The sequence below is a fragment of the Felis catus genome, chromosome F1, assembly GCF_018350175.1.
Source record: "Felis catus isolate Fca126 chromosome F1, F.catus_Fca126_mat1.0, whole genome shotgun sequence".
Lineage (NCBI taxonomy): Eukaryota > Metazoa > Chordata > Mammalia > Carnivora > Felidae > Felis > Felis catus.
The window spans coordinates 2,147,566-2,166,835 of NC_058384.1; the positions used below are offsets into that span (position 1 = coordinate 2,147,566).

Consider the following 19,270-nt stretch of genomic DNA (forward strand, 5'->3'; position numbering starts at 1 on the left):
CCTCCCCCCACCCCCTTAATTGGGGCAGCAAGACACAGGCCTCAGAGCCCAGTGCTGGGCGTGAGATGTTGGAAGGCGCCAGCATCCCAGGCTGAGGGCACCCCGAGGGGAGAGGAGAGGGCCACTGGGGGCCTGGTAGCCCAGGAAGGGGCGGAGTCAGAGGACGGCAACACGTTTTTTTTTTTTGTCTTAGAAACTTTAAAAAAAATGTACAGAAAGAGTATATAAGAGGAAAGCCTCCCTCCCCCCACCCCGCCCCCACCCCCAGAGGCCCGTGTACTGACCAGCCGCCCCCACCCCCCAGTTTCAAAATTCTAAGAGGCCAGGTTTGGGTTTCTTTTACTGCCCACAAGCAGACTCAGGCAGGAGGGGGGCTGGACTGTGGATTTGGGACCCACAGGCGGGTGGCGTTGTGTGTGACAGGGAAGTGGCTGGTTTCCCTTTTGTTAGTTTGGGAAACTCTCTCTCCTTCTATTCTGAAGGAGAGCCCTGCTGGATAGTGTTCTTGGCTGCAGACTTTTGCCTCTTAGCACCTGAATACATCATGCTGCTCCCTTCTGGTCTCTGAAGTTTCTGCTGAAAAATCCAGATAGCCTTATGGGATTTTCCTTGGATGTAACTGCTTTCTCTCCTCTTGACGCTTTTAAAATTCTCTCTTTATCCTTAGGTTTTGCCATTTTATTTACTGGCTGGCCTGGTATGGAACTCTACGGGTTGGTTTTTTGGGGGGCTCTCTGAGCCTCCTGGGTCTGGGTTTCTGTTTCCTTCCCCAGATTCAGGAAGTTTTCAGCTTTTATCTCCTCAAATAAATGTTCTGCCTCCTTTTCTCTCTCTTCTTCTGCTGCTACCCCTGTAACTCGACTGTTATGCTTGATGGTGTCGCGGAGTTCCCTAGGTCTGTTCTCATCTTGCACAACTTTTCTCACTCTCACTGGCTCCGCTTGGTGACTTTCCACTACTTTGTCTGGGCTGCTGCTCTGCCCTTGTCCGGTCTCTTCTTTCTTATTTTTTCCAGATGGTCTCTTGTTCGTTTCTTTTAGTGAGTTGATCATCTCTTCCCGGTCCTTTTTTAGGTGTTTTAGGTCTTTCTGGATGTTCTCCAGGCTTTCCTCCACTGTAGCCAACATCTTTAGGAGGGTTACTCTAAATTCTAGATCAGTTACAGAACACGTCTCCGTTTTGGTTACGTCTCTCGCTGTGGTTTTGTTCTGTTCTTTCATTTGGGACCTATTCCTCCGTCTCCTCATTTTGTCTACTGCTGCGTCTGTGTCTCTGTTAGCAAAGTCAGCTGCGTCTCCCGCACTTAAAGCAGTGGCCTTAGGAAGACGAGGTCCTGTAGTGCCCCGCGGTGCAGTGTCCCCTGTTAACGGGAAGATGGCGCTTCAGGGGCGTCCCTGTGTGCGTTGCTACGGTAGCAGTTGCTACTGCTGTGGCTGAACTGCGCTGGCCTTCCGTGCAGTGGCTCTACCTGTTGTGGGCAGGATCGGGTCCCTGTGCGGTTAGTGGGTCGGTCTGGGGCGCACTGGATCAGACCCGGAGTTTGCTAGAGATCCGGTAGCTCCAAACTGCAGGGCACTTCCCCTGCGCTGTCGGGGAGGGGGGGGGGGGGGGAAGGTTTATTGGTGGGCAGGCCGAAGTCACACTGGTGTGTACCTTATCTTCCCCTCTCCCAGGGGCAGGACTCACTGTGGAGTGGTGTGGCCCGTCTGGGCTGCTCGCACACTGCCAGGCTTGTGGTGCTGCTTCGATGGGAACTGGCCACGAACCGACCTAGCGGATCCCAGGGAGTGGATCTGCACAGGGGCGGGAGGGACAGGTTTAGCTCGCTTTGCCCACGGCGGTCCCCTGCGGGAGGGGCCCTGCAGCACCGGAAGGACAGACCCGGCGGAGGGATGGATCCCCAGAAGCACAGCGTTGGGGGACTGCGCGGTGCAAGTTCGGTGGCGGGAACTGGTTCCCTTTGGAATTTCCGCTGGGGGATGGGAGAGGGAAATGGCGCCCGCCAGCTCCTTTGTTCCCCCGCCGAGGTCTGTCCTCCCAGGCTCAACAACTCCCTCCCGTAGGCCCCAGGCGCTTTTCAAACTGTGGTTCCGGCCGGTATCCCCGCGGCTCTTTGTCCCGCAGTCTTTGTAGAGGGAGGACTTGGCGTCCACTCGCCCTCCCCCCTCCCCGCGAGCAGAGATGCTGACTTTTAAAATTCCAGAGGTTGAGTCCCGCTGGCTGTCAGAACCCACGCAGTCCGGCCCCTCCGCTTTCGCGGCCAGACTCCGGGGGCTCTGCCTGGCCGGGCGGGCTGCCCCTCCGCGCGCGCCGCTCCCTCCCGCCAGTCCGTGCAGCGCGCACCGGCTCTCCGGCCTTCCTACCCTCTTCCGTGGGCCTCTCGCCTACGCTTGGCTCCGGAGAGTCCGTTCTGCTAGTCTTCTGGCGGTTTTCTGCGTTACTTAGGCCGATGTGGGTGGAATCTAAGCGATCAGCGGGACCAGGTGAGCCGAGCGTCCTCCTGCGCCACCATCTTCCCAGCGTCTGCGCTTCCCGCCTCCAGGCTTCCCAAGTCTGCGCCTCCCGCTTCCCAGCGGGCAGTGCGGGGCTGCTCCGGCATGGCCACTAGAGGGCGCCAACGCCAGAACATGAGGCCCCCGGAGGGGGGGGGGCGCGGGCTCGTGATTCACTGCACTTCCGGGAGCACCAGCGGGGGGCCCACAGGAGCGACTGCGGGGTCCGCGCGCCCCGTCACCTGCCCCTGCAGGGGAAGCTGGCGGGGGTTCTCTCCGCTGGGCACCGTGGTTCCGGACGGCTCTGGATGGCCGCACCGGGGGGCCTGCCATCAGGTAGAGGAAGGAGACGCTGGACGGACCACAGTAGGCGTTCTGGGCCCTGCTCTAGTGGGTCGGTTCCCAAACAGGGTGACGTGAGGGTGACGCGCGGGAGCCCCCAGCCTGCAGCCAGGGGAGGGAGGAGGTGATCCTTGTCCCCTTTATCCAGGAAAGCAGTAGGATTCCTGTCCCATCCCCAACCTCCCTGTCTCCAAGTTCAGCGCCCCCAGCCAGGTCACCCACCCACAGCAGGGCCACGTCTCCCCCTCCTCCCCGCGCCCACCCGGGGACTGGCACTCCTGTCTGCCTTTGTTAAAGAAATGAATGTGCAGGGGCACTCGTGTGGCCCAGGTGGTTGAGCCTGGGACTTCGGCTCAGGTCGTGATCTTTCTGTTCGTGAGTTCGACCCCTGCATCAGGCTCTCTGCGGTCAGTACAGACCCTGCTTCGCAACCTCTGTCCCCCTCCCTGCCCCTCCGCAGTTCACGTGCGCGCGCGCGCTCTCAAAAATGAATAAGCATTGGGGCGCCTGGGTGGCGCAGTCGGCTGAGCGTCCGACTTCAGCCAGGTCACGATCTCGCGGTCCGTGAGTTCGAGCCCCGCGTCAGGCTCTGTGCTGATGGCTCGGAGCCTGTTTCCGATTCTGTGTCTCCCTCTCTCTCTGCCCCTCCCCTGTTCATGCTCTGTCTCTCTCTGTCCCAAAAATAAATAAAAAACTTGAAAAAAGAAAATGAATAAACATTAAGAAAACATGAATTTGCAGAGAAACATTAGCCCCCAGCCCCAGTTCCCGCACACTGTAGGTGCTGGAGGGGGTGTGTGGAGGAGAACAGAGTCCAGGCTGATTCGAATCCCCATCCCAGAGTCTTCTGTCTGCGAGACAAGCTGTGGCCCAGAGGATTTCCCAAGGATGGGTGAGCACCCCCACCCCGGGGTGACCTTGCACACTTGTGCAATGAGGGGGGGGGGGGTGTGTGTGCTCCGTTTCCTCCCCTCGGATCTGGGGAGCCTGGGACTACTTCTGAAGCCACGTTCGAAGATGGTAGTCCACGCACTGGCACTGGATGCTCTCTCCAGGGACATCTCACCCACCCTCCACGCTTGTGCGCCGCGGAGAAGTCCACCTACCCCGAAGATGTTGGGCGGCGGGACCGCAGGGAACCAGACACGCCGAGGCCTCGCTGTCCTAGTCTCAGTGGTGGAGTCACGGCAGCCTGAGCCAGAGGCAGCAGTGAGCCTTCTGGTGGCCGCACCCAGAGGTGACAGAGATGGGCACCGATGGGCTGGCCCGACCCAAGCTGCAGATTCGCTACCGACATAGGTAGCTTTAGGTCACTCCATCCTGGCTTGGTGGGTCTCACAGCATCAGACACTGAAACACAACCCCAAAGCCGGGGATGACCGACCGTCCCGATTCGCTTGGGCCTGAACGGTTTGCTAAAACTGAGAGAGCCCCGGGACTGCGGAGGGGGGTGAAGCAGTGACTCCCAAAAGGCTGCCAGATGGCAGGGCCCTTGCTGGCTCGATGTCCCAGTGTCACGGGCATCCACACCGCGAGGGCAGGTGCTCAAGGCTATTTGCTGTGACTTGTCACTGAATGTTGTAGAGTCCCCGCTCCAAAGTGCTCCTGAGCCCCAACAATGCATTTGTGTGGCCTGGTGACCTCCCTGTCCCCGACAGCATCTAGTGTCAAGCTGAGACGATCGGGTGTCCCCCTCAACGACAGACTCAGCCACCTTCCCCAGCACAGTCCGGGGCGTCGGCCCCATCGCCTGCTCTGGGAGTGGGGGTGAGGAACGACACTCCTTGTAGGGACACCACCCACTCCTTACTCGGGTTTGAAGGTGGCCTGACGGTACCGGCAGGAGCTGGTGGTTGCTGGAGGTGGGAGACGGATGGTCCTGGGCGCAGAGCAGGTGGGTGAAAGCGGAGAAGGCCCCCGCATCCAAATCTGGCTCATCAGGTTTCCAGAGGGTAACTGTGTCTCCAAACTGGGCGCCTCCCACTTACTGACCGCCAAGGGCGTTTACACACAAATCTCTCCGCGCCAGCTAAGAAGGCCAAGCAGGATCTCCCATTTCCTGGATTACAAAGGCGGACGCCCCTAAACCGGCCTCCCCTGGTCCCCGGGAACCCCGGCCTGAGAGACCCGTGGCCCAGGAACCGGCACAGCGCCAGCAGGACACTGGGGGCCAGCGGAGCAATGATCTTCAAGAAACAAGCGGTCACTGGGGTCAGATGCCGTAAAGCAGCCGGGCACAGAGGTAGCGATAGCTTTACCCACAGATCGTTGGTGACCTTCGGGGGGGGGGGGGGGGGGCGGGGCACAAGCCAGCCTCTTGTGGAGACGGCAGAGGCCAGGACTCCTTCCGCGGTGAGGGGAGAGCGGGCAGGAGCAAATGGGGGCGGGGCTCAGGGGACTCTTTCTTCCTCTATGATGATCGTGAACCTGCTTCTTCCGGGCTAACGAGTGCGGCCAGGTGGGGGCGGCGGGGGACAAGGTCAGCAGAGGTGGGGGGCGGGGTGTGTGTGCAACAAACCGGCTCCAGGCTTGCGTCTCTTTGCCCGTCCTGCAAACCTTCCATGAGCCGGCAGCCTCGTCCCCACTTTGTCGGTGGCGCGGCGCCCCGAGTGGCGCTCTTACCAATGAACCACAGTCACGGGCCTGTATTTACAGGAAAATGGTAAATCCATTGGAGTGCACATATCGAGGCCCACAGGATGAGAAGACCAGGGTTCCCGTGTGAAACGGTAGCTTCAAATCTAGTTTGGGTTCTGCCGCAAAGGACACGTTTGAGGGAGGCGTGGGGTGGCTGGAAGTGGGGGGGGGGACAGGCCGCTGGGGACCGTGACAAGTCTGGACTTGGCTTCCGCTCATTTTTCCTTTAAATGTGTCTCCAGAACCTGGGGCTGTTTGTGGCCAGGGTGGAGGACGGAGAGCTCTGTGGTAGGGGTACCAGCACCGATGGACCCCCGCGCCCGGAGGCTCCTCACCTCCTCTCCTGTCCTTGGAATGTGGCCCCAGGGGGCCTCTCCGGGAAGCTGCCCCAAGGACGGCCTTGAGACAGAGATGTGGCGCCGGGAGCATCTGGAGGGTATGGGTGACCGAACCCCGTTGCGGCCGCTCTGTGAACTGTTAGGACGTGGCGGGCAGGTGCGGGGGTCCAGCATCCTGCAGCCCCAAGACAGGCCTCGTAGGTCAGTTCCCTGTGTTCACTGCACCTGCCCCCTGCCCACCTGGAGCGGCCTCTTTCCTCCGTCCCTCCCTGTCCTCCGTGTCCGGGGGCCGGACTCAGATCACGGCCGGGAGCCAGCACTGCGAACCAGCCCCCAGGAGGGAAGATCGGTCACGGGCATCTCAGACGTCAGTCGTCTGGTCCGACCCTCCTACTTCACGGGCAAGGAACCCAAGTCTGGCCCAGGGAAGTCTACCGTCCCGTCAGCCTCAGAGCTGCTGGCCGTGCGCACCCGTCACGCTGGGTGACGGGTGGGAGCGGCCGTCCCGGGAAGACGGGGAAACTGAGGAAAAGACACAGGCAGCCCGTTCGGACGCTAGCAACTAGCACATGGGGCCAGAAAGTACTCCCGAGACTCCAGCACCCCACTCTTAGGCCAGGAGAAACAAAAACCCTTCATCGTACGTGATCGCCCAGGACTGGCTGGCTGTCCCCGTGCTCTGTGCCGGCTTCCCCCGCGACTCCACGGACAGCCCCTCGGCCAGAGACAACACTCACAGAATAGTGGTAAATGGGACGTGAATGTTTGCCGCGGGATTTCCAATCCTTTGAGGCATTTAATCATACGAAAGAGCTAAATGAGCCTGTTCCAGGAGAGACTCTGGCCCATTCTCCCAGGCAGCTCACCAGGAACGGCTTCTGGGGACAGGTATCAGCCCTGTCACTCCCCGACCCCCCACCCCACCCACAATTAACTGAGGCTTCGGGCTATCGCTGGTTGCATATTTACAGAAGGCTCGGCTCTGAGGACCCCTGACCACTGTGGGGGAAAACACAGGCCGAGCCCCTCAGTCTCCTCCCAGACTGAGGAAAAAAAAAAAAACAAAACAAGGGCAGAAACTCCTCGAAGAGCATTCAAATAAACGTCTTTGAAACGGCAAAGGAAACGCTTAACCGAGCGCTCACCTCAAAGGATGATCGGCCACCAGCCACGACAGGGCCGTCCCTCCGACCGGACGGGGACTCTGAAGTCCAGCGGGTGGGCTGGTGTGTCAGCCCCTCCTCTCCGTCCTCTGTGCTGGTCGTCGAACGGGGTTAGCAATCCGACTCGTGCCGCTCAGTCAAAAAGCAACGGCCTCCCCCAAATTCGTCCGTCCAACCCACAGCATGGGAGAAAATATTCGCTCATCACAGAGCTGCTAAGGGATGGCTACCCAGGATCCAAAGAACCTCCACGACTCAAAGACAAAACGACCCGATTTAAAAACTGGCAAAGGACTCGAATAGGTGTTTCTCTGGAGCAAACATATAAACAGCCAAGAGGCAGACAAAAAGATGCTCCAAAGCACAGAGCTCCATGTGGGCTCTGCGAGCTTCCCTATGTTGCCCACATGGAATTAAATTACAAACCAACAACAGAAAAACACTCGGGAAATACCCAAATATTTAAAAAGAAACCGTGCACTTATCTAAATAACTCCTGCATCAAAGAAGAAATCACACAACAAACTAGAAAATATTTTAAATGAAGGCAAAAAAAAAAAAAAAAAAAAAAAAGCCAAATACCAAACTTACGGGATGCAGCGTTTTAAACCAAAGTTTAACGGACAATTTACACCTTCAGATTATTAAAGAAAGATCTCCAATTAATAACCTAAGTTTCTACCTTAAGAAACTGGTGGGAAAGGGGGACAATTAAGCCCAAAATAAGCAAAAAGAATGAATAAGTAGAATCAATTCAATTTAAAATATAGAGACAATGAGAGGGGAAAAAAAAAATCAATGAAACCAACAGCTTATTCTTTGAGAAAATCAATAAATTTATATTTCTCTAGCCAACGAGATCAAGAAAGAGAGAAGAGGGGGCGCCTGGGTGGCGCAGTCGGTTAAGCGTCTGACTTCAGCCAGGTCACGATCTCACGGTCGGTGAGTTCGAGCCCCGCGTCGGGCTCTGGGCTGATGGCTCAGAGCCTGGAGCCTGTTTCTGATTCTGTGTCTCCCTCTCTCTCTGCCCCTCCCCCGTTCATGCTCTGTCTCTCTCTGTCCCAAAAATAAATAAACGTTGAAAAAAAAAATTAAAAAAAAAAAAAAGAGAGAGAAGACAGAAATTACCTATGGGAACAAAAGAAAACACTACAGATCAAGATAGTATATAATGTGAAAAGTTATGATAGAATTTATGCATAGAAGTGAGTTGATAAAATGGAAAAGTTCCTTGAAAGGAAAAAACTACAAAGCAGCTCCACTCAAGAAGACACCAATAACCCAAATATACACATCAAAGAAAAGGAATTCACAGGTAAAATCAATCAATAAATAAAATTCCAGGCCTACATGTGGCTTCTCTGGAGATTTCTCCCAAAATTTAAAGAAGAAATAACTATTCCAGCAAATAGAAGAGTATACTTCCTAATTCATTTTATGAGGCCTTCATCAGTGACACCAAAGGCAGACCAACACACTACCAGAAAACAAACTCCATATTGATATCCTTCATGAACACAGGCATAAAAATCCTTCATACGTATTAACAAATTGAATCCAGGGGTATATAAAAAGGATCATTACCAAGTGGGGTTTATCCTAGAAACATGAAGTTGGTTCAACATCTGAAAAGAAATCAGTGTACTTTACCGCAGCAACAGGCTAATAAAGAAAAGTCACGTGATCTCATCTCTGCAGATGCAGAAAAAGCATTTGGCAATATTCAACATACAATAAAAACTCCCAGCAAACTAAGAGTAGATGGGAACTTCCTCAACCTGATAAAGAAAAGCCTAGAGCAATCATCATCCTTAATGGTTCAAGACTGAATGTCTTCCCTTTAAGATGGAATGAAGAAAGGACTTCTTCCTACTCTTTCTAAACATTGTACTGGAGAGATCCTACCCAGTACAATAGGCGAGAAAAAGAAATAAAAGGCATACAGACTGGAAAGAAAGAACCATCTTTATGGAAGACATCATCTTCTACAGACAGTCTTTTTTCTCTTTTTTTTAATGTTTATTTTTGAGAGCGTGTGTGCGAGCGGGGGAAGGGGAGAGAGAGAGAAAGAGAGAGAGACAGACAGACATAGGATATGAAGCAGGCTTCACACTGTCAGCACAGAGCCCGATGTGGGGCTCGAACTCCCAGAACCGTGAGATCATGACCTGAGCCAAGTCTGACACTTAACCGACTGTGCCACCCAGGAGCCCCACTACATAGACAGTCTTAAATAATTTACAAAAAAGTGACTAGATGTAAAAAAAATTAGCAAGTACACACTCCATACTAAAAAAGTCAACTGAACAACTGGAAATTGCAATTTAGGGGAAAAAAAAGTACCATTTATAATATTATCAAAAAAACATAAAATACCTAGAAATAACTCTAAAAAAATGTTTAAGAATTGTACAGTATAAATCACAAACTACCGGTGAGAAAGTTAAAGGCTTAAATAAATGGATCTATACCATGTTCATGAACTAGAAGACCCAATATTGTTAAGATGTCAATTCTCCCACACATATGATTGATTCATTCATTCCTTCACTCATTGTAAAAGTAATCACTGTATCCAACATGAGGCTTGAACTCATGACCCTGAGTTCAGGAGTCCCATGCTCTACTGACTGAGCCAGCCAGAAGCCCCTATGATCAACTCGTTTTTGACAAAAGATGCCAAGGTAATTCAAGAGGAAAGTTTTTTTTTTTTTTTAATTTTTTTTTTCAACGTTTTTTATTTATTTTTGGGACAGAGAGAGACAGAGCATGAACGGGGGAGGGGCAGCGAGAGAGGGAGACACAGAACCGGAAGCAGTCTCCAGGCTCTGGGCCATCAGCCCAGAGCCCGATGCGGGGCTCGAACTCACGGACCGTGAGATCGTGACCTGAGCTGAAGTTGGACACTTAACCGACTGAGCCACCCAGGTGCCCCGGAAAGATCGTTTTTTAAATAAATGGTGGCAGAACAAGCAGGAGACAGGAGACCATGACGACAACACAGCTAAAATAAAAACAGTCACTCTTGAGGGGCACCGGCACTGAGCGGCAGGGGGGAATGTGGGGACTCAGTCGGTTAAGCGTCCGACTCTTGATTTCAGCTCAGGTCATGATCTCACAGTTCCTGAGTTCGAGCCCCACAATGGGCTCCGCACTGACCGTGCAAAGCCTGCTTGGGATTCTGTCTCCCTCTCTCTCTGCCCCTCCTCCACTCAGGTGCCCTCCCTCTCTCTCTCTAATAAACATTCCCACACTCAGTGCGGAGCCTGACACAGGGCTCGATCTCACAACCGTGAGATCATAACCTGAGTCAAAATCAAGGGCCAGACGCTTAACCGACTAAGCCACCCAGACGCCCCACAAAATAATTTTCAAGTGAAGACAGCTACAGAGTGTATTAAGGGAGAAGGTAGAAATGTGTACTTATCTCCTTGGATTTCATATAAAGTTCAAAAGCATTCTGCATAACCATATTATCTCCCTTTTCTGGCAACATACATCGTTACAATCATCATATGGAATTAAAACATCAAAATCAGGGTAACGATCTTTGGAAGGAGGAAAGGGCAAGTGTAATCAGGAAAAGGTCCACAGGGATCAAACTCTTTCATTAACGTTTTAATACTTAGACATGCTCTGAAGCACAGAAGGCAAAGAAAAAAAAAAAAAAAGGCAAACGTGACCAGTGTGGGTGGTAGGTACATGAGTCTCATACCGCACACTTTTCCGAATGCTAGATTTTTGTTAACTGAAAATTAGGGGAAAAAAAGACCAGAAGGAAATTCCCAAATGACAGCTATTCTTAGTGGTAAGGTTATAATTTTAGTTTTCTGCTTTTCATCTGTATATACGGTCTAAATTTTCCACAATAAGCGAGTAGGACTCTTGTAATGGGAAAAAAATTAATGAGAGCTACGTATTTCAACACTCACCTGACAAACGCAGTCTGTCCACTCCTTTTTCAGAGCAGACACGCCGTGTCTTGAGTTTGGGCTGGGCCCGAGTCTGCAGCTAGAGGGGGCCATGGAACTCAGTACTTGTGGGTGGAAGAGAAGTGAGGGTTCTCTCCTTAATAGTGGGCATGCACCCCACCCCCAAAGTGGAAATGTGTTCCAGGCAAGCCTGCTTTTTTGTTTTTTAATTTATTTGAGACAGAGCGAGAGAGAGAATCCCAAGCAGGCTCCGCGCTGTCAGCACAGAGCCCGACATGGGGCTCGATCCCACAAACCAAACCGTGAGATCATGGCCTGTGCGAGACCACGAGTCGGACGCTTCACTGAGCCCTCCAGGCGCCCCTAGGCAGGTCTGCTTCTAACCATGCACACAAAACACCACCATCCCAGGGGATGGTGCTGTGGAGAAACAAGATTAAAGAAACCCGGGGGAGGCGCCTGGGCGGCTCACTCGGTTGAGCATCCGGGCCCTTGATTTCGGACGATCCCAGGGTCACGGGATTGAGCTCTGCGTCAGGCTCTGCCCTGAGCACGGAGCCTGCTTGAACCTGTCTCTGTTCCTCTCCCCCACACTCTCTAAAATAAAATTAAGAGAAACTCGGGTCTCTCACTCATCTCATGACGTACCAGACAGATTCGCCCTGCATTGCCTGCCTCCTCTGGCCTGTTTGTAAGATCAAATGATCTTATTTGAGCTACTTTATTTTCGAGCCTCTGTTGTCCCAGGTTAGACCGCATCATAACTAATGACGGCAGGGAAGACCGCTACAGGGCTGCGTTTTCCATCTCTGCTACTGAAAATACCACCTAAGAACACGGATCAATCTTTTATTTATTTATCGTTTAAAAAAAAAATTTAAGGGGGCGCCTGGGTGGCTCAGCTGGTTAAGCGTCCGACTTCGGCCCAGGTCGTGAGTTTGAGCCCCGTGTCGGGCTCTGTGCTGACAGTTCAGAGCCTGGATGGAGACTGCTTCCGATTCTGTGTCTCCCTCTCTCTCTGCTCCTAACCCACTCACATTCTGTCTCTGTCTCTCTCAAAAATAAACAAACATTGAAAAAAAATTTTTTTAAATAAATAAACTTAAAAAAAAAATTAAGAGAGCACACATGGGTGCATGTATGCATGAACAGAGGAGGGGCAGAGGGGGAAAGAGGGAATCTTAAGCAGGCTCCACGCCCAAAATGGAGCCCAACACAGGGCTAGATCTCATGACCCTGGGGATCATGACCTGAGCCAAAATAAAAGTCAGATGCTTAGGGGCGCCTGGGTGGCTCAGTCGGTTAAGTGTCCGACTCCGGCTAAGGTCATGATCTTGCAGTTTGTGAGTTTGAGCCCCATGTCAGGCCCTGTGCTGACAGCTCAGAGCCTGGAGCCTACTTCTGATTCTGTGTCTCCCTCTCTCTCTGCCCCTCCCCTGTTCATGCTCTGTCTCTCAATAATAAATAAACGTTAAAAAAAATTTTTTTTTAAATAGAAAAAAAAAGTCAGATGCTTAACCGACTGAGCCACCCACGCACCCCTCAATCTTCTATGAAGGCAATCTAAGCTCTCTCAATCAACCTAGAAAGTACTACAATATTCCAAAGTAAATCCCACGAAGGTCTTTCATGACATATGACAGGCTAATGATTAAATGTTCATACAGAAAAATGGTTCAAAAATAGTAAAGAAAAAGCATCAAAAAAAAAAAAAAAAAAACAACCCCAGGGGAGAGTTGCTTTGTATGAAAATGTATTTTAAAACTATAGTAATTTATAGTATTAGCACACTGAATTGTCAGATAAATGGGACAGAGCTCAGAAGCAGACATATATAGATATACATATATATTATCTATGGACACAAACAGAAGTCATAAACGAAAAAGCTGAATAAAACTAACAATGTGGTTTAGAATGTCTACGACCAAACACAGACACGTATAAACACACCTAACGCCACAAACAAAATTAACAGACCTGCAAGAAACTGGAAGAAATACTTACATCTAATGAATGATCAGCATACAGCTTATGTTTTTAATGCTAATAAATCCATATAAAAACGATCTAATTGAAAAATGGGTCAAAGGACACAAACCGGCAATTTATAGGAGAGGAAATACAAAGGACCAATAAAAATCGATGCGTCACCTTACTGGTTATCAGGGAAACACACATGAAAATGAAACTTCATCTTTCACCCGTCGGATAGACTTAGACTGAAGTCTGATGATATCAAGGGTGGGAAAAAGCAGTATCTTCTCGGACACGATGGAGCTGGAGGGGAAATTAGTTCAGCCGCTCTGGAGGACAATTTGGCAGGGTGGATTAAAATAAAAAATGCACAGAACTCATGATCCGGCAGTTCTCACTTCTCAGTATCTACAGATGTGCGGAAAGACACGTAAAAGAGCGCTCACTGGAACAGCACTTAGGATGAGAAATCAGAAGCAACCTCAAAGGTTCAATTCACAGAAAAATGGCCAAAGAATAACTCTGTGGAAGAGACCCAGCCGATGGCAAGAACACGGCAGACCTACACTTAGTAAAAGGAAAATCCCCCATTAACACAGACTGGAATTTTAAAAGTTGCAAAACGCAGGCCTTACGAAAACCAGGTTTACATTTCTCTATTTTGCCACACCAAAAAAAAAAAAAAAAGAAAAAAAGTTATGTCACCTTCAACGAGACACTTAAGTTAGTGATCTTGGCAAAGGGGAAAAACTTGGACTTGTGCAGACACGACATTAAAGAAAGGTTAAAACAAATCAGCACTTGTAATCAAAGTTGTACCTGCTCTCTTCACAGACTTGCAAGTTGCCAGTTCAGCGCCAGGCTGAACTGGGCAATCACGCTTAAGGCCTGGTTAGAGAACCACAAGGAAGGAGTTAAGGGCTCCGGTCTACATACTGTTATCCCACGTGTGATGGCCTGAGTCCAAATGCCAAGGTCAATTCTGGAGAAGCCAGCCAGCTGGTTTCCTGGTACTTAGATTAAGTATCCTAATCAAATCACGGCCTACTAAGGGGCACGTCAGCCAATGGAAATGGAGCCAATGCTTCTTTCGTTACAAGAGAAATCGGGCAAAACAGTTAAGTACCTGAGACAGCGATCATGTAGTAAGTTCAAAATAAGGGTGTCAAAAGGACAATAACCAAGTTGATTTCAAAAACTTTGAATAAGAAGGTCAAAGAATCCTAGGCAGATAATATGCGAGATCAAACTGCAACTCTGATCAGTACCCACTTTTGAAAAATTAAGTGAAGGGAAATAAAGTTAAGATTCGCTCTACCCCGAGTAGATCACATGCACACATATTTGGGCGGCAGACAGGAGTGCTGGATTGAGCTTGGGGAAAGACAGGTTTGGCTGCAGACTGCCAGTGAATTATCAGCAGTCGCGTATTTCGAACCGGCTGCCTCTCCTCTTCCAGAAGGCAGATGGTCAAGGCTCAGCGGCACGGTCCAGGATGTGCTCACACATCAACAGCTCTCAGCTGTTCTCTGGTCTGGCTTCCCGGAACCCCAACAGCTCAGAATGACCACCTCATTCGGTGTCTCCAAGTTTCAACCAAACAGAATTCAAATTTAAGGTCCGAGCGGCCCTGCGTCTCAGTGGGGTCATTTTTAGAGGAGTTTCTGGCACTCCGCGTGATACGGACCGGGGAATTCCCCTGATGGGTACTTCTCGGGCGTCACACCTCAGGAACTATTTGAAAGCGGGTGGTCCCCACGTCCTTCAAGGAATGCACTACGCACGTGGTTGTACAGGGAAAACGATTTTATACGTCCTCAAGGAGTCTTTCCGTCGTAAGTCTGGAAAGTTCAAAATCTATTTTCACTCACGGGGATAATTCATGGCAAAAACTATCAATAATCAGTCAGAAATAGTTTGTTGTTGGTTTTTAACTTCTTAAAACAGGAAAGATCATTTAGAACATCTCTTCTGGTCCGTCTAAAATGAGGCAATACGGAACTAACGCTTCCGAGAGTAACGGTATCAATGAAACGTCAACAGGTTACAGATAAACATTTTAATTGATTAAATATATTATTTTCAAGATCTTTTTGAAATCGCACTTGTACTGTACTAATCAACAGCCAAAGGCAATAGAAAAGTCTAAAACCAAAAATGTTCTGACGTGAGCACATGACGAACCACCGCTACGTAAAGTGACATAAACTGCTCCCGAGAACGAGGGTCTTTTCAGAAGACGATTTATCTTAACATGGGCAAGAACAAATCTGTACTCAAAGGCTGGAAGAAATATATATTAGTGCCTGCTTTTTAAAAGTTTATTTTACATTTTAAATACAATATTTTCTCGTTAAAAAAAAAAAAAGCCAAGAAGCGCCTAACCCCATGGTTCCTCTACCGTACGTACGCGCACGCGCATGGACAGCCTGAACGTGTTCTGGACAGAACGGTGTGGACGTCTTTGAGCTGGAACCAGTGAATCCAAATTAAAGAACACAAATCAAGCACTGCTCAGAGGAGAAAATAATCCAGTTTCCGAATAACCAAAAGAGAAGAGGGTTAGGTATGTACAAAACCAGGTATTAAAAACCAGAAAAGAAACGCACACACGACAAACAGCCCCTCGTGTAGTGAACTGTATAGAACGCAGCTTAATCAACGGAGACCCTCCTACAAGAAGTGATTTAAGATCTGAAGTTTTAAAAATCTAAAAATCTAAGTATTTCAGTAACAACATCCAGTAACGTTTCGTGTGTAGTGCCGTCTCGGTCACGTTCTATCTACACCACCCTCCCTCCTGAAAACAAGAATCTCTACGCTAGTCCATCACTTCTACCAACTTGCGGCTGTTTATCCATATATGTTCTCGGTAAGGGACACAAAGGTGTCCTCTTCCCATCTACAAAGACATAATGCAGATTAAAGCTATAGAACAATTTAAGCATGGGCATCTGTTTTTCCAATTCTCTCCAGTACGCAATTCCCCACCGGAACTGGGTAGGGTTCGTGCCTAAGCATGAACACAGGAAAGGAAAACGGACTGTCTCTGGCAGTGATTTCCTTGTAGTGCAACGTTATTCCCCATACACTCAATTGTACTGAAGTGATTTTACATACTTTAATTCAGTAGGTGTCAATTTGAGTTTACAAAACCCCCTAACTATATGCTCGTGTAGAAAACAGGTTCAATTTGAGATGCTCTACAAAGCCAAATCGAGACAAAAAGGAATTAATTCTGCTTTGTCACCGGTAAGGGGGAGTCCCGGAGGGAGAGAAAAGGACTCGAGTTGGCAGAGGCCTGCTAACAACATGGACCTCTGAGGTGTTGTGTGTCTTGACGGTTCAATTACCAATCGGCTTTGAACGTTCTTAAGATCATCTCGGAAAATAATTCTCTGTAATAGGCCTCTGAACTAGACGGCCGTACTCAATGCAAACACAATCTGGGTCGTTCAGAACAAAAGCGAATCGAGGCAACTTTTCTATTATAACCTGTGGGGTCTTGAGTCTGTAAGTTTTCAAAACGATGACCTTCATTTCAAAACGATGACCTTCGTCCAAGTCAGCTGCACCTCAGGCAGACTGCGAACGTAAGGATTTCCGATCCGAGGTCACCGTGACCACGGGCTCTCGTCAACCACGTGCAGCGGGCAGCAATGGACTCACCGTCAGCCGGGTGGGGTCAACGTGGGGAGGTTTTATTTCGGAGACCTTATAGATTTCACACGTTGCTCGCGTAACTTCTGCATCCACTAGCGACCCTGCCGGTCGGCACCCAAGGGCCAAACGGGTCCGAGGACTCCCTCTAACCCCAGAGGATTAATGCTAGAGTCTCAAGGAAACCCTGAGTCCCCCCCGACGAGAGTTCACGGACCATCAGACCAAAATCAAAAGGGGAGACGCTGACTGCAATGCTCCACAAAAGTCAAAAGAAATTCCGAACCAAGTGCCGTCTTCTGCCCAACCCTAGACTCCAGACTCCGCGACACCATCTTTATCTAGTATAATAGACTCTGTAGTAGACCGACTTTGACCTCCACAAAGAGTAGGAGTTGTCAAACTTGAGGAGGTAGACTCCTCTCCCTGGGTATTGGTGGCTGCCGGCATACACCTCCTCGTGACAGTCCCGCCGGTACACAGGCACGACCTCGTCCAGCAGGGGCTTGGTGGCGTTCTTTCTGGCTTTCTCCTCACTGCTGACGTTCTCTGTGGGAAAGAACGGAGGCACGTCAGTGAACGGGTCCGGGAAAGCCACGTGCGTCCAGCACCGAAACCCCATCCTTCGAGAAACTGCTCATCGGGAACTCTCCGGAGCCATCTGTGACTTTCGCACGCGGGCTTATTCCCGCCTTCCTTGGTTCGCTCACTCCTCTCCCTAGCAGCCACAATCGGGGGGTGCGGGCGGCGGGCGCCCTCTCTCCCCCTGGACTCTGACAACCGCTCCCGCTTCGGAGCCCCGGTCCTCCCTCCCTGTCCGCACCCAGCCAGCCTCCTCTTCCTCCAGGTGGGCGGCATCTCACTGTCCGAGCGACACCAAGGGAAACGAAGCTCTCGTTCTCTCCCTCCTCGACAATATGAAAACCCCGTTTCGGGAAGGGGGACCGAAGGACTGTTACCTTCTGTCGATCTTAGATATAAAGAGTAAAATGGGGAAGCCGCAGTAGAGGTAGGCACCGAGAGATACTCTGAAAGCCCATTACTGTCATCACAGGCCCGTGTAACCCAGGGATGATCCCAGTGGCAAAACACGAGCTCTGATTCTGGGTTTGCCCCTGGGAATAGTTCCCGAACTGTAATGAGATGAGGTTAGGAAAAAAGAGCGAGCGAGAACAACGTCGAACCAGCTTAAAATCGGTTTCACGTATTGAACATAAACACTGTCGGGAAAACAGGTCAGAAGAACATGCAGGTTCCTAACTCGGCACGGTGAATTCCGGCCACGGCAGTTAACCGCGCAAGGGCTGTCGTCAGGAATTTAAACCAGGCAAGTCTGAGAAAGTCTTCCGGTCCAGAGGAACTGAATGAGACAGGGTGACTCAATGTAATGCGGCATCCCGGATGGGACCCTGGAACGTTAGACAAAAACTAGGGAAATCTGAATACATAACGGCCTTGAGCTCATGACGACGTAGCCACATGGGTCCATCGGTGACGATGAACGTACCACAGTACAACACGGATGCTAGCAACAGGGGAAGCTGGGTGCGCGTATACAGGAACTCTTTGTACTATCTGCAACTTTTCTCTGTAAGTCTAAAACTGTTTTAAAATAAAAAATTGAAGAAAAAAAAAAAAAAAAAAGAGCAAACGACACTCTGATAAAATAGGCCCAAATCCAATTTGCTTTATCGCAGCAATACTGAAGTGTTTGCAAATGGGAAATACAGAGTCATTCAAAATGCAAAACCCTTAGGGCGCCTGGGTGGCTCAGTTGGTTAAGTGGCCGACTTCGGCTCAGGTCATGATCTCACGGTCCGTGAGTTCGAGCCCCGTGTCGGGCTCTGTGCTGACAGCTCAGAGCCTGGAACCTGTTTCAGATTCTGTGTCTCCCTCTCTCTGACCCTCCCCCATTCATGCTCTGTCTCTGTCTCAAAAATAAATAAATGTTAAAAAAAATTAAAAAAAAAAAATGCAAACCCTTGCCTATAAGGATACCCATGGATTATTGGTCCATTAACCCAGGATCCCGATTCTGTTCAAAATCTGTAAAACTGGAGGCCGCTGGGATACATGAGCAGTGCACCTTTCGTCAGTTAACCAAAGACTCGGGACCTGGCAACACTCATGCCAGTGACGAATCCGGACAGGAAGGAGTTACCGGCCACAGAGGAAACCAACCCCTCTGGCTTTCAAGCCTGAGTGGAGAAAAACCAAGACAACGAACAGGAGGACTGGCCTGCCCTTCCCCCTTAAACCAAGCTACGGGGACCCCCATCAAAAGCGCAGTGGCCTTTGCAAGGGGGCACGCAGACAAACGCGGCCTGGGAGCTCATCTCCCAAAGGAGACAGGCTCTCTCCTGGCAAACATCTCCCGGGAGCCGGAAATCCTCACTGCGGTCTCTGTCCACACAGAGGGACGAATGGATTAGCTGCAGATGGCAACCATCTCATGACTGGGAACAGCACAGGCACCGGGGACTCCATTCCCACCCGAGGGGCACCGAATGCTAGGGCAAAGATCCGGGGTCACGGTCCCACCTCTGGACAGGCACCGGACCCCAGCCCTTTTTACCAGCGCCCTTCCCAAAATCGAGAGCCCCCAAGCGACTCAGCGGAGGGCTCACACCGGGAAGCAACCTCCCTCTAAGAGGCTCCAGCAGGCAGGCCTGGAGAAATCTGTCTCCTTCTGAACCGAGAATGCCTCTCTCTGATTCACAAAGCCCTTC

The 19,270-nt window shown here is 50.6% G+C and overlaps 1 protein-coding gene and 2 long non-coding RNA genes across 4 annotated transcripts in view; all 3 read right to left on the reverse strand.

Moving 5' to 3' along the window:
• Nucleotides 1–325: 325 nt before the first annotated feature.
• Nucleotides 326–3,296, reverse strand: LOC102900052. The gene is made up of 3 exons (XR_442202.5): nucleotides 2,364–3,296; nucleotides 1,687–1,793; nucleotides 326–1,586 (listed from the first exon to the last, which is right to left on the reverse strand). It is a non-coding gene; the product is annotated as an uncharacterized LOC102900052 (long non-coding RNA).
• Nucleotides 3,297–3,547: 251 nt separating this feature from the next.
• Nucleotides 3,548–5,115, reverse strand: LOC109495429. The gene is made up of 2 exons (XR_002150823.3): nucleotides 4,645–5,115; nucleotides 3,548–4,184 (listed from the first exon to the last, which is right to left on the reverse strand). It is a non-coding gene; the product is annotated as an uncharacterized LOC109495429 (long non-coding RNA).
• Nucleotides 5,116–14,925: 9,810 nt separating this feature from the next.
• The window catches only part of ACBD3 (acyl-CoA binding domain containing 3), a 33,304-nt gene continuing 28,959 nt past the window's right edge, over nucleotides 14,926–19,270 (reverse strand). For both annotated transcript variants that reach the window (XM_023248105.2, XM_023248106.2), the window contains exon 8: nucleotides 14,926–17,090. In XM_023248105.2, the coding sequence (XP_023103873.1) occupies nucleotides 16,879–17,090 (212 nt within the window). In that variant the 3' untranslated portion in view covers nucleotides 14,926–16,878. The remainder of the gene's footprint in view (nucleotides 17,091–19,270) is intronic.